General features: G+C 33.8%; 3 protein-coding genes across 3 annotated transcripts; all 3 read left to right on the top strand.

Annotated features, from left to right (window-relative positions):
- The first annotated feature begins 234 nt into the window (after positions 1–234).
- LOC101254652 (cullin-3A-like) lies at positions 235–4,403 on the top strand. The gene is made up of 3 exons (XM_004232177.5): positions 235–411; positions 539–837; positions 2,228–4,403. Exons 2-3 carry the CDS (start codon positions 677–679, stop codon positions 4,266–4,268), a joined length of 2,202 nt encoding a protein of 733 aa, XP_004232225.1. The 5' UTR covers positions 235–411; positions 539–676; the 3' UTR covers positions 4,269–4,403.
- Positions 4,404–5,283: 880 nt separating this feature from the next.
- Positions 5,284–5,719, top strand: LOC101245521 (non-specific lipid-transfer protein A-like). Its single transcript, XM_004233635.4, has 2 exons — positions 5,284–5,612; positions 5,710–5,719. The coding sequence occupies exons 1-2, from the start codon at positions 5,284–5,286 to the stop codon at positions 5,717–5,719; spliced, it is 339 nt and encodes a 112-aa protein (XP_004233683.1).
- A 4,196-nt stretch (positions 5,720–9,915) lies between these two features.
- On the top strand, positions 9,916–11,898 carry LOC101245226 (putative NAC domain-containing protein 94). Its single transcript, XM_004233634.5, has 3 exons — positions 9,916–10,408; positions 10,579–10,883; positions 10,981–11,898. Exons 1-3 carry the CDS (start codon positions 10,228–10,230, stop codon positions 11,644–11,646), a joined length of 1,152 nt encoding a protein of 383 aa, XP_004233682.1. The 5' UTR covers positions 9,916–10,227; the 3' UTR covers positions 11,647–11,898.
- Positions 11,899–12,075: the final 177 nt, after the last annotated feature.

Here is a 12,075-nt window from a genome sequence, read left to right on the forward strand (position 1 = left end):
TGTAATCTTTTCGACAATATTTAATGAACGATTTTAATTTATGTAAAAATAACAGATTTCGTATCTTCATGTTTGAGTAAAACCGCGCAATTATATCACTATCAATGATAAATATGCACCAATTATAGTACACTTCTGTAAAAAAAAAAACTCCAATTAGACTACAAAATTTGAAATTCTCAATTTGATGATGCTTTTGCACTTGGAATTTGGTGGGCCATTTTGCCGGGCTTTGAAGTCCCAAATATAGACTGAAAAACCCAAAACAGGAAAAACGAGACTCTGAGGGGTAAATGAACAACATAGAAATAAGAAATGATTGAAATATAAATAACAATGACAGATAGGAAGAAAGCAGTGTAACATAGAAGAAAACGCTCAAAGTTTCAACCGACCAAAAATGGCTCTCCGGTTAGCCATCTTCTTGTTAATTCATCAATCTTCTTCTTCTGATAATTTCAAAGTTCAATTCCATTTCTAATTTCTTAATCGCTAAAGTATCTTTCCCTAATTTTTTGATTTTTTTTTTCATTTGCAGAGAAACCCTAAATCCCTAATTATTAGATCGGTGATTAAAAACCTGATCGGTCGATTTCGGGTTATTGACGGGTTTAGTAAGTTTAGATTGTGGAAGTTGGAATATTCAGGCAGCGTGTGACTTCGGAAATTCAGAAAAATGAGTGCACCGAAGAAAAAAAATTTCCAGATAGAGGCATTTAAGCATCGGGTTGTTGTGGATCCGAAGTATGCTGAAAAAACTTGGAAGATCCTTGAACATGCGATTCATGAGATTTACAATCATAACGCTAGTGGTTTAAGTTTTGAAGAGCTCTACAGGTTTGCTTCTTCCTTTCTTTGTTTTTTTTTGTTTAAGATTTTCCTTTGGTGATGTTGCTACTTGTTATAATTTGTTTTATTAGCGCAGAAGTAATTGTTTGTATTCTGATGTTTGAGGGAGAATTAATAGCTGTTAAATTACTCAACACATAGGCACCCAAGGATGCGGTATAGTGGTCAATGTAGTAAGTCGAGAATCATGAGTTCTCAGGTTCCGAAACCCAGCAGAAGTGAAAACACTAGTAGATATATTTTCATCTGTCTTAGTTTCGGGGACATAGTAACTTGGTACCTGTTACTGGGCGAGGTTAATTTTGGTCTGATGACTGTATTAGAGACTTGGAACTATTAGGATAAATACTAGAATATGGATTATAACAAGTTAATTGGTAGTAGTCCATTTAGTCTATTTGTAGGTTGGTATATTAGAGAACCCTAAATAATTGTTATTTTGGATGTGCTTTTTTATTTAATACCTCTTTGTTCCACCCGATCAGGCTCCTTTCCATGCTGACGGTTGCAAGAGGAGGATTTGTGGTTACAATTTTGACCATAATTTATTAAAATGTGAGTCACGGTTAGGTTGACATTGATGCAACATAAAAAGCTGATACCTCAGGCTGGTTTGGCAAATGTAGATGTTCTTATTTTATCAGGAGGAAAAAAGTTACCTCATTCCACCTAAGTAAGTTTAATCGTTGTAGTTAATTTTGCGAGAATATTTTCATTTGAGGGGAAGGAAATGCAGTATGATATAGAGATACTATTATGTCGGTTAGGGGGATACATATGCAGTCCTTGTAGATTCACACAAAAAATACCGCACAGGACGTTTATTGTTGAAGATTGAGCTTTAGAGGTTTTTCTTTTAATAAGTGGACTAGATAACTTTGTAAAAGGTCTTTCTCTTCGTATTAGACTTCTGAATAGCAACGTGATAATTTATATGGAAGTATGCTCCTCTTTTAAGTACACACTGCTATCTGTGTCTATGTCATTTACGTGCAAGTATTAAGTTATTCCTTGCCCTTTTAAGTCCAAACTGTTCCTGTTTATTCGGTTAAGGTATATTATAGGTGGTATAGCACTTGTCGTCAAAAGACTTGTTAGCTTTTTTGCCAAATGTTTTCGTGCATAAACCACACAACTTCCCAGTTGACATGAACAGATAGTTTCAATATATCACTTCACATACCATTTATTGGGGAATGGGAGTTTAGATGTTTATACAATTACTTGCTTTAATCTTTTTCTTCTGTAATTGAGCTTAGTGACAAGTTCTATTTCTTGTATTTTAAGGAGGCAATCTACCACCTTTATTTTGATAGTTTTTTCTTCTTGAATATCCGTCTTATTACTTTGATGTTCTTATTATCTGAAATATGAGCAGAAATGCATATAACATGGTACTACACAAATTTGGGGAGAAGCTCTATTCAGGACTTGTCTCAACTATGACAGCACATTTGAAGGAAATTGCAAAACATATTGAATCTACACAGGGAGGGTTGTTTCTTGAAGAACTGAATCGGATATGGGCAGAGCATAACAAGGCACTGCAAATGATTCGAGATATATTGATGTATATGGATAGAACTTTCATTCCTAGTACTCACAAAACACCTGTTCATGAGCTTGGTTTGAATTTATGGAGAGACAACATCATCCACTCTAGCAAAATACACAAAAGGCTTCAGGACACACTTCTTGAACTAGTTCAGCGTGAGAGGACTGGTGAAGTGATAAACAGGGGTTTGATGAGGAACGTAATACAAATGCTAATGGATTTAGGGTCTTCAGTATACCAAGAAGACTTTGAAAAACCGTTTCTTGATGTCTCGGCTGATTTCTATCGACTTGAGTCTCAGCAATACATTGAGTGCTGTGATTGTGGGGATTATCTGAAGAAAGCTGAGAAACGTCTCATGGAAGAGATTGAAAGAGTGTCCCACTATTTAGATACAAAAAGTGAACCCAAACTTACTAATGTCGTGGAGAAACAGATGATTGAAAGCCATATGCACAGGCTGGTTCATATGGAGAACTCGGGCTTAGTGAATATGATCGTAAATGACAAGTACGAAGATTTAGGAAGGATGTACAACTTGTTGCGAAGAGTGTCAACTGGGCTTGCACTGATTAGAGATGTCATGACTTCTCATATTAGAGAAATTGGGAAGCAGCTTGTCACTGATCCAGAAAAGTTGAAGGATCCTGTAGACTTTGTGCAGAGGCTTTTGGATGAGAAGGATAAGCATGATAAGATCATTAGTTTAGCATTTAACAATGACAAAACATTCCAGAATGCTCTCAATTCCTCATTTGAGTTCTTCATTAATCTGAATCCACGATCACCAGAGTTCATCTCTTTGTTTGTGGATGACAAACTTCGGAAAGGGCTGAAAGGGGTTACTGAGGAGGATGTAGAGATCATATTAGACAAAGTGATGATGCTCTTCCGCTACCTTCAGGAGAAAGATGTGTTTGAGAAGTACTACAAGCAGCACTTGGCAAAGAGGCTACTCTCAGGGAAGACGGTATCTGATGACGCAGAAAGAAGTTTGATAGTTAAGCTTAAAACAGAATGCGGGTACCAGTTCACCTCAAAACTGGAAGGCATGTTTACTGATATGAAGACCTCACAGGATACAATGCAGGGTTTTCATGCTGCTGTGGGTGCTGATCTTGCAGAGGGTCCTTCACTTACTGTCCAGGTTCTTACTACTGGGTCCTGGCCAACACAATCTGTTAATACTTGCAATCTTCCTTCGGAAATCTTAGGGGTCTGTGATAGGTTCAAGACATACTATCTGGGGACCCATACGGGTAGGAGGTTGTCATGGCAGACAAATATGGGGACTGCTGATCTGAAAGCTACATTTGGGAAGGGACAAAAGCACGAGCTTAATGTTTCCACTTATCAGATGTGCATCCTTATGTTGTTCAACAAATCGGATCGAATGAGTTACAAAGAAATTGAACAGGCTACAGAAATACCAGCTTCAGACTTAAAGAGGTGCTTACAATCTCTCGCTTGTGTCAAGGGGAAGAATGTTTTGAGGAAGGAACCAATGAGCAAGGATATTGCTGAAGATGATGCCTTTTACTTCAACGATAAATTCTCGAGCAAGTTCTACAAGGTGAAGATAGGTACTGTTGTTGCACAAAAGGAGTCAGAACCTGAGAAACAGGAGACTAGGCAGAGAGTGGAGGAGGACCGAAAGCCACAGATAGAGGCAGCAATTGTCAGAATCATGAAATCTCGGAGGGTGCTAGATCACAACAATATAGTTGCTGAAGTAACAAAGCAGCTACAGTCTCGATTCCTGCCAAACCCAGTTGTCATAAAGAAACGAATTGAGTCTTTGATTGAGCGTGAATTCTTGGAGAGGGATAAAACAGATAGGAAGTTGTATCGTTATTTGGCTTGAAGATGCCACAGGCACTGAACCTGTGATTTTTTGGGGATTTGTTGGGCCTTAACTTGTCACAATGTAAGTTTGAATGTTTATCAAGTCACTTGGTGCCCAGGCGGGCTTTAATGACAGTTGTTTGTTGGTACAACACATCCATTTTATTTTACTTTTTCCGTTCTACTTGTTTGCAATTATCGACATCTGAACTAGATAAGCTTACAAGTCTCAGAGAGAACACTGGGTAACTTGAACTGGAATGGGTTTAATATTAATAGTAGATGCCATGTTAAATATTATGCAGCAATTTTTGTAATAATCATGTGCAGCAGATGAATTTTTGAGAACAATTATATGAAAGATGTGGTTGATAAATTTAATACGACGTGAGAAAAGAACTATACGTGTGATAGAACTACTGTTTAGAAAAAAAAAATGATTTGGTGTATTTGGGATAACGCATAATGTTAGTTGTTTGAAAAATTTATTTTCGAGGTGGGTTTCCTTTTTGTGTTTGATTAAATGTTCAGGTAATTAATTTAACTTATATATAAGGTGGAACCTGTGTAATTGTTTGCTGAAGTAAATATCATATTCAAAAGAAACATGACTGGTGCCTATTAAGTTTCATGTATTTAATTAATAGCACCTATTGATAATGTTAAATAACAAAGTAGTAGACTTCACGTGAATAATTCTTCACGAAGAGCTCGGTTCTTTCCCTGAAATCCTTCCTCCAAAGTTTCAAAATGGGGAAGGAAATAAAAAGTTGAGTCCAATTTGCTAAATTTAGTAACAAAACGACACCCTAAAGAGGAATTAAAAGACCCAATTTCCGCAAGCGTTACTATATCTCCAACACGCTATTCATGTTCCATCTATAATCAACAAATGCGGATCTAAAATTTAAATCTATTATTAATTGCAATTTTTACGTATAAATTTATATTTTGCATCAAACACCTTCCGTCCCCGCAATTAGTATAAATACTCTATTCCATCTCCTCAACCTAGAGACAATTTGAAGAAAAAGATGAAAGGAATTTTAGTGAGTTTGTTTATGTTGCTAGTTGTGGTAGTGCAACTAGGAGAATCGATTAATTGTGGTGAAGTTGGTGGAGCACTAGCCCCTTGTGTGCCTTATTTGACACAAGGTGGAGATCCATCAGTTTCATGTTGTGATGGTGTGAAAAAAGTGGTAGAAACAACTCCAACACAACAAGATAGGCAAGTTGCTTGTGAATGTATGAAATCTGCTGCTGCTCGTTATCCTAATGTTAAACCAGATGCTGCATCTAATCTCCCTTCACGCTGTGGTCTTACTACTCCTATCCCAATCTCTCCTACTATTAACTGCAAAAGGTATTTACATTCACACTACTACCACTATTAGCCATTACCCACACAAATCATAGATTCGTCTCTGACTATATATGCTCTCTTTTCTTATTGCGCGCAGCGTTCCTTGAAATCATGGAAAGAAGATTTTGCAAATGCAATATTAACCTAACGAGTGCAAAATATGGTACTCCTATGAATTGTGTGTATGTATGTACTGCTATTTAACAATATTATAAAAGTAAATATGTCTACCTACCTCTTTTCTTATCTCTTTCCTATTAATTCATAGAATATGATCTGTCCAATTACTCCGTCATTCACGCATTTAATAACTCAAGCTATTTTAATCCGCTCAAATTGGACAAACTCATCTATTAAGTGCTAATGAACTTGGATTGTATACAATCAGATTACTTACGAAATATTTATATACAAAGAATTTTCATGCAAACGCCAAAAAGGAAGTTAAATAATCTGTGTGGCGCCTCATGATAATGTTGCGGCTAACTTTTGGATGGATGAATGTGAATAGAGGTTATAATCTTGGTGATGCTGTTCACGTTAACATCAACGTATGTTTTTTTTTCTACAATTATTTGGTGTGTTATATCCTGTTATTTTCACGGATGAAACCATAAACTTAATAAACAATGGATGGGGTCCTCTAGTAACTGTAATTTTATACTATTATGTAACAAAAGAGCAGTCATTAACCAAACCAAAATTTGATATAATTAAGTAAAATGTCTTGTTAATTACTTGAAGATTGATGTTCGATCATATTGTAACCATAAGACAACGAATATTACACAAGGAATAGAATGATACTGTTTTGCAATGAATTTTAATTACAATCACAAATAAAAATGAAAAATATATATTTTATTCATAAATATTTGTGAGTATAATAATTCTTTTCTTTTTTTGAGTCTATCTCTGAGAATTTTCTCTTTTAATTTACCTTTGAGGGTTATTACTTGTTAGTAACGTATTTTTGAAAATTTGATCGCTACGAACGTCGGGTTAATCTTGAGAAAGATTCCCTTTTGATTACTTCAGATTTGAGAACAATTAATTATTTGATGTTTTGATTTTTTTTTTTTGGGTCATGAACATCCAATTTATGATATTCGAAATTTGTTTTCGAGAAAATATGTTTTCTTTTTACCGGCGTTAGCTAGCCTCTAAGTAACCCTAAGGACCTTAATTAGAGGTAGAGTTTTATTTTAAATCCATTAAAAATTCGATCTGTTTGCTCTAAAGATTCAGCACATGGTGTCAAAATCACATATATTGGTTCTATTTTTCTCCAACAAAAATGATCCTGTTAGTGCTGGCAGAGTAGGATTGATCTATAATATGAAACTTCTAAATTAAGTAAAATTATTCTATCTAAAAAAATATATTAAACCAAATATCCCTAATTAAATCTTAACCTTACTATATATATTTAAGTAATGTCTCACAACGAGAGCATTAGTTTATTCGTGAAAACTGTCTCTAACTTTAGAAGCATAAAATAATTTCTCCCCCCCCCAATATTCCATCAATATATTTATGCCTGCCATATATTTTTTTAACTTCTGGTGATGTTAATTGATTTGCCAACGATGTATAATAACAAAACCAATCAACTAGTCTTTGTGGGCCATCTCAATCTAGAGTAATGTATAAAATCTTTTAATCAAACAACATTATCACTTTCTAAAATTATATTCGGTGTTAAAAGTAATGCTTTTTCTCATCCTACTTAACTTATACATGATCATCATCAGTATAATCTCTTTTAGTATCTCAAAGTAATTAAGTGTATACAGATTTTATCTCTATCTTAAAAATAGAATTTTTTCGGATAAATATAATATTAATGGACTCGCAAGGCCATATACCTTTTGGTTTAGTTACAAAGTAAAACAGTACCCCTACGTTCCTGGGCAATAATTACAACTATACTACCACTCAATCCTCTAACACATGGTGTATAATAATTGGCACAGAAAAAAAGTGTGGTTAGCTCATGTTACAAGATGAACTTTGACTTGCTCCTTAAATTGGAAATTGAAATTAACTAAACGAAAACCAGAAACGTTAAAAGAGTTGGTATTGAAGAACTTCGATTCCCCCATTAATTATTATAGTATGTGAATTGGTTATATCTTAATTATATTATATGCTCTTCAGCCAGCAGACATGGGATTAGCAATCTTATGCAAGGTTTCCACTAAACATTGTCTATATAAGGCTTATGCATATCGATAAATGATTGCAACTATGGGAAAGCTTCAATTTATTTTCAATACTAACTATAATTTTTTATTTTTTTTGTAATGAAGATCGATATGATGTAATTCAATTTTTCAATTTAATTTTGAGTTATGAAATTCTTTTGTAGTTGGATGACTCCTAGCTAAGCTAGTATATGTATGTTTTTTTTCCAATAATAGAAATAATGATGAAAAGATTAGAGAAGCAGTCAACGATATTACTATATAGTAGGTGAGCTGCTCGTTGGTATATAGTTTGCACATGCGCACCACTTAATTAGACACTGGTAATTAAATTCATATGTGGTTAACCTAGCTAGTCTTCAAATATACTCAACCCTTGAACAAATTCCAACCTAAATCAACGCACTTATGACGTAAATATCCAGATTCATCAGTCTTCTCGTTTAAATTAATTTTACGTTTTTTTAAATAATATTTTCTTCCTTCATTTTTACTAGTTCAATTAAAAAATTTAAGACATAATATCTCATATTATACCTACTTTATCCTTTTTATTAAGTTCTCCCTCAGAACCTTTTTACTTATTACAATTAATAATAAGGATAAATTAGGAACTATGTGATAAATTATTATATGTTAATTTTTATATCAGATAAGTAAAAATGAATAGAGAGGGGGAAACGGTCATTTTATTCAAATTAAAGAATGATATAGTAAATTAAACTTATCATTTCATTATTAATTATTTTTTACGAGATACGCCAAGTTAAACTTGAACAAGTAAAAATAGACGAAATATATTTTTATCATCTTTAACCTCTTTTATAGAGCTTCAAAGTAATTACGATACTTTATGGCAAAACCGACTATTGGAGAATCAAAATTTTAATCCTCTGTAACATTATCTCACATTGCAGAGGAATTCTATACATGGTTTAGTAACCAAGTTGTAATAATTAGAATTCGACAGTATAAATGGGTTGGTAAAAGTGTCTAATATACTCCTCAACTTTGTCATTTAGAGCTGATATACCCCTTGTTATGAAAGTGGCTCATATATAGCCCTACTTGTAAAAAAATGGCTCACATATACCCTTTTCCTCTAACGAAAATGAAAAATATAATAATTTTAATCTAAATTTTTATTATTTTTTTCTAACAAATATAATCCCAGATGAGTAAATTTAATCCTCGTTAAACATTTTTTTTGACTTTTTTTTTGTTTCAACGACTAATTTATAATTATTATTTTAATAATCAAATTTATTTATGTTTCACTAATATTCTTGTAAAACTTATTGTAGATGACAAAATTTTTTCTTCGAATACGAAATGAAATTACAATACACAAAAAAAAAAATAGTTTAAATTTTTATTATTTAAACTAAGGAATGAAAGAAAAAACAAAATAAGAATAAGAAATTCAAATAATTATAATAAAAGAAGTCAGAAAATAATTTATGTATGAAAAAATTAAAATATACCTTGAACTTTGACAGAAGAATCATATATACCCCTAAATAATTTTTTTATTAAAATTAGAAGTAATAAATATAAATTTAAAACTAATTTTTTAACTTCCGTTAAATGAAGGGTATATGTGAGCCATTTTGTAATGGCAGGGGTATATGTGAGCCGTTTGTATAACGGTAAGGGCATATATGAGTCACTTTTATAACGAGGGGTATATCAGCTACAAATGACAAAGTTAAGGGGTATATTAGACCCTTTTTCCCAAATGGGTTTATTGAAAAGACAAAGGTTACAAGACAAACACTAAAGATAAACATTTCATGACGAGTACTGCCTTATCCAACTTTTAGACTTTTATCGGTTCCAATTTTAAATACGATAACTAATAAAAATAGAACGTAACCATGATTAACTAATAAATATATATACAACAAGTAAAAATGAACGGATCGAGTAATAGTATATTCAGATTTTTGTTTAATGAATGGCTATCTATCGAAGATTTAAATGGGGAAGGTCACGTGATCTTAGGTGACAGAATAGAAGCTTTTTTATATCAGAGAATAGAAACTGCCATTTTTAGATCCAATGACTTAAAAAGTCATATTTTAATCAGAAGATGTACACAAAACATTGGCAATGCATCTTAAACAAAAAACTATTCAAACTCCCTATATATTATATGTTAGCATGCACTAATTTCATTAGAAGATTGACTTGTCATTTTGTTTAGAACTCAGAAGAATATAAAGGATAGCCAACAATGAGCACATCATGGGATTGGGAGGTGTGAAAACATATCTCCATACACAATAACTTTTGTAGTCTTTTCGAGATCATAAATTTGGTCTATTGCTATCATTTTTAAGGGACAATATTGCCTGTCCATTTGCTCTAAAACTACAATCACAATCTAAACTTTGCCTAGTGAAATTATGGATGACAAAAGTGATGTGGAAAAGCTTGATGAAGTGATGCTGCCTGGTTTTCGTTTTCATCCGACTGATGAAGAGCTGGTTGGATTCTACCTAAAGAGAAAGATTCAGCAGAGATCTCTTCCTATTGAGCTCATCAAGCAAGTTGATATATATAAATATGATCCATGGGACCTTCCAAGTAAGAAACATATAAAGTTCCTCCCGCATCTCATGTCTATACTCTTTAGGTTCATTTTTTATTTCTAGTTTCTTAGTATATAGCTAGTAAATTGTTTCTTCGTTGGCCATGAAATTTGATGAGGTTCAACTATAGTCTAATATTTCCTTATGATACCAATTTTTGTCCAGAGCTAGCATCTACAGGGGAAAAAGAGTGGTACTTTTACTGTCCAAGGGACCGTAAATACAGGAATAGCGCCCGTCCCAATCGTGTAACAGGAGCTGGTTTTTGGAAGGCCACTGGAACTGACAGGCCAATTTATTCATCTGATAGCACCAAATGCATTGGTCTTAAGAAGTCCCTCGTCTTCTATAGAGGCAGGGCTGCCAGAGGCATAAAAACGGATTGGATGATGCACGAGTTTCGTCTTCCTACGACTAACAACGAATCAGGACCACCTAAGAAATTCTTGGAAAAGAATTTTCCACCAAATGTAGGTTCACTATGTAGAATAATGAACCCCCTTATTATCCATTGAAGACTTTGTATTATCTTAGTTTAAATGGATATATTCTCTTTGGTCCTTGCAGGATTCATGGGCCATCTGCAGAATATTCAAGAAAACCAACTCAATGGCAAATAGAGCTCTATCTTACGCATGGGGAAATCCGTTATCTGAAGTAGCATCTCCAGAGTTGTTCAATCAAAGTGCTAATGCTCATTTCGTCTCGGAGAATGTTTCTTCTATAACTGAAACAGGCACAGCTCTCCACCTATCCAATAACAATGACTTACTACAAGGAGCCTCAAATGTTCCTTCATATAAGTCCCTCAATGCTATGGCTTCAAGACCATCTTATCTTTCAAGTCCTAGCACAGACATTTCCTATAACTTCATGTTTTCGTCTCCTGAGGTCTCAGGACAAAACAACAGGTGTTTACTAGACGCAAATTCAATGTTTTTCAACACATCCCCTGCCTTAATCACTGATATCAGCAAGACCTCCGAGTCCATAGACTTTGACGGTTCAAATCAACAATTGAAGATGCAAACAAGTATAAGTATGGAAAACGACGAAGCGGGATTGAAGAGTAATCGAACTTCAATAAATGACAACACTGAATGGGAAAACATGAGATCAGTTGGATTTCCTTTTAGTTTGGCTGAGGAATGGAAACCTAGCTTATCATGGGATTCTCCTCCCTGTCCTAGTGAGATATCCACCAGTTTCTCAACAAACAAATGCTACAACTAGTTTTACATCCAAAAAGAGAACTCCTGGCTCTGTGTACAGCTAGTTTTTTTTTTCCTTTTAGGCATCCAGTATCTGAAGTAGTCGACTCAATCAACTTCAGATACCGGATGCCAATGAACAAAAAAAAAAATCAAAAAAAAAAAAGAGTCCAGCCATAGCACTAAAAAAATAGCCATATTCTGTTGGAAGTTATTGTACAGTTTTATTTTTTATTAGCTTGCTCGAATTTAAACGTTATTTGTTTGGATGAAATTTTCATGTTCTTTTCTTAGTATTTATTAAGTACTCCATGTTTTATTGCATGTTTACCCTTTCTGATGTTGGACTTTTCTCGTTCTTTTTCCCCAAAACCTTTTAGTATCAGATTATATGCTGTTTAAAGGCTAACAGGCTAAAACTAGTTGAGATAATGACTGTTTGTGTACTCTC

This window comes from Solanum lycopersicum, chromosome 2, assembly GCF_036512215.1.
Source record: "Solanum lycopersicum chromosome 2, SLM_r2.1".
Lineage (NCBI taxonomy): Eukaryota > Viridiplantae > Streptophyta > Magnoliopsida > Solanales > Solanaceae > Solanum > Solanum lycopersicum.

Coding starts and splice junctions, on each gene's coding strand:
- LOC101245521 (XM_004233635.4), top strand. CDS start 5,284: ATGAAAGGAATTTTAGTGAGTTTGTTTATGTTGCTAGTTGTGGTAGTG.
- LOC101245226 (XM_004233634.5), top strand. CDS start 10,228: ATGGATGACAAAAGTGATGTGGAAAAGCTTGATGAAGTGATGCTGCCT. Junction 10,409..10,578: donor TGATCCATGGGACCTTCCAA/GTAAGAAACATA, acceptor ATTTTTGTCCAG/AGCTAGCATCTACAGGGGAA. Junction 10,884..10,980: donor AAAAGAATTTTCCACCAAAT/GTAGGTTCACTA, acceptor TGGTCCTTGCAG/GATTCATGGGCCATCTGCAG.
- LOC101254652 (XM_004232177.5), top strand. CDS start 677: ATGAGTGCACCGAAGAAAAAAAATTTCCAGATAGAGGCATTTAAGCAT. Junction 838..2,227: donor AGTTTTGAAGAGCTCTACAG/GTTTGCTTCTTC, acceptor AAATATGAGCAG/AAATGCATATAACATGGTAC.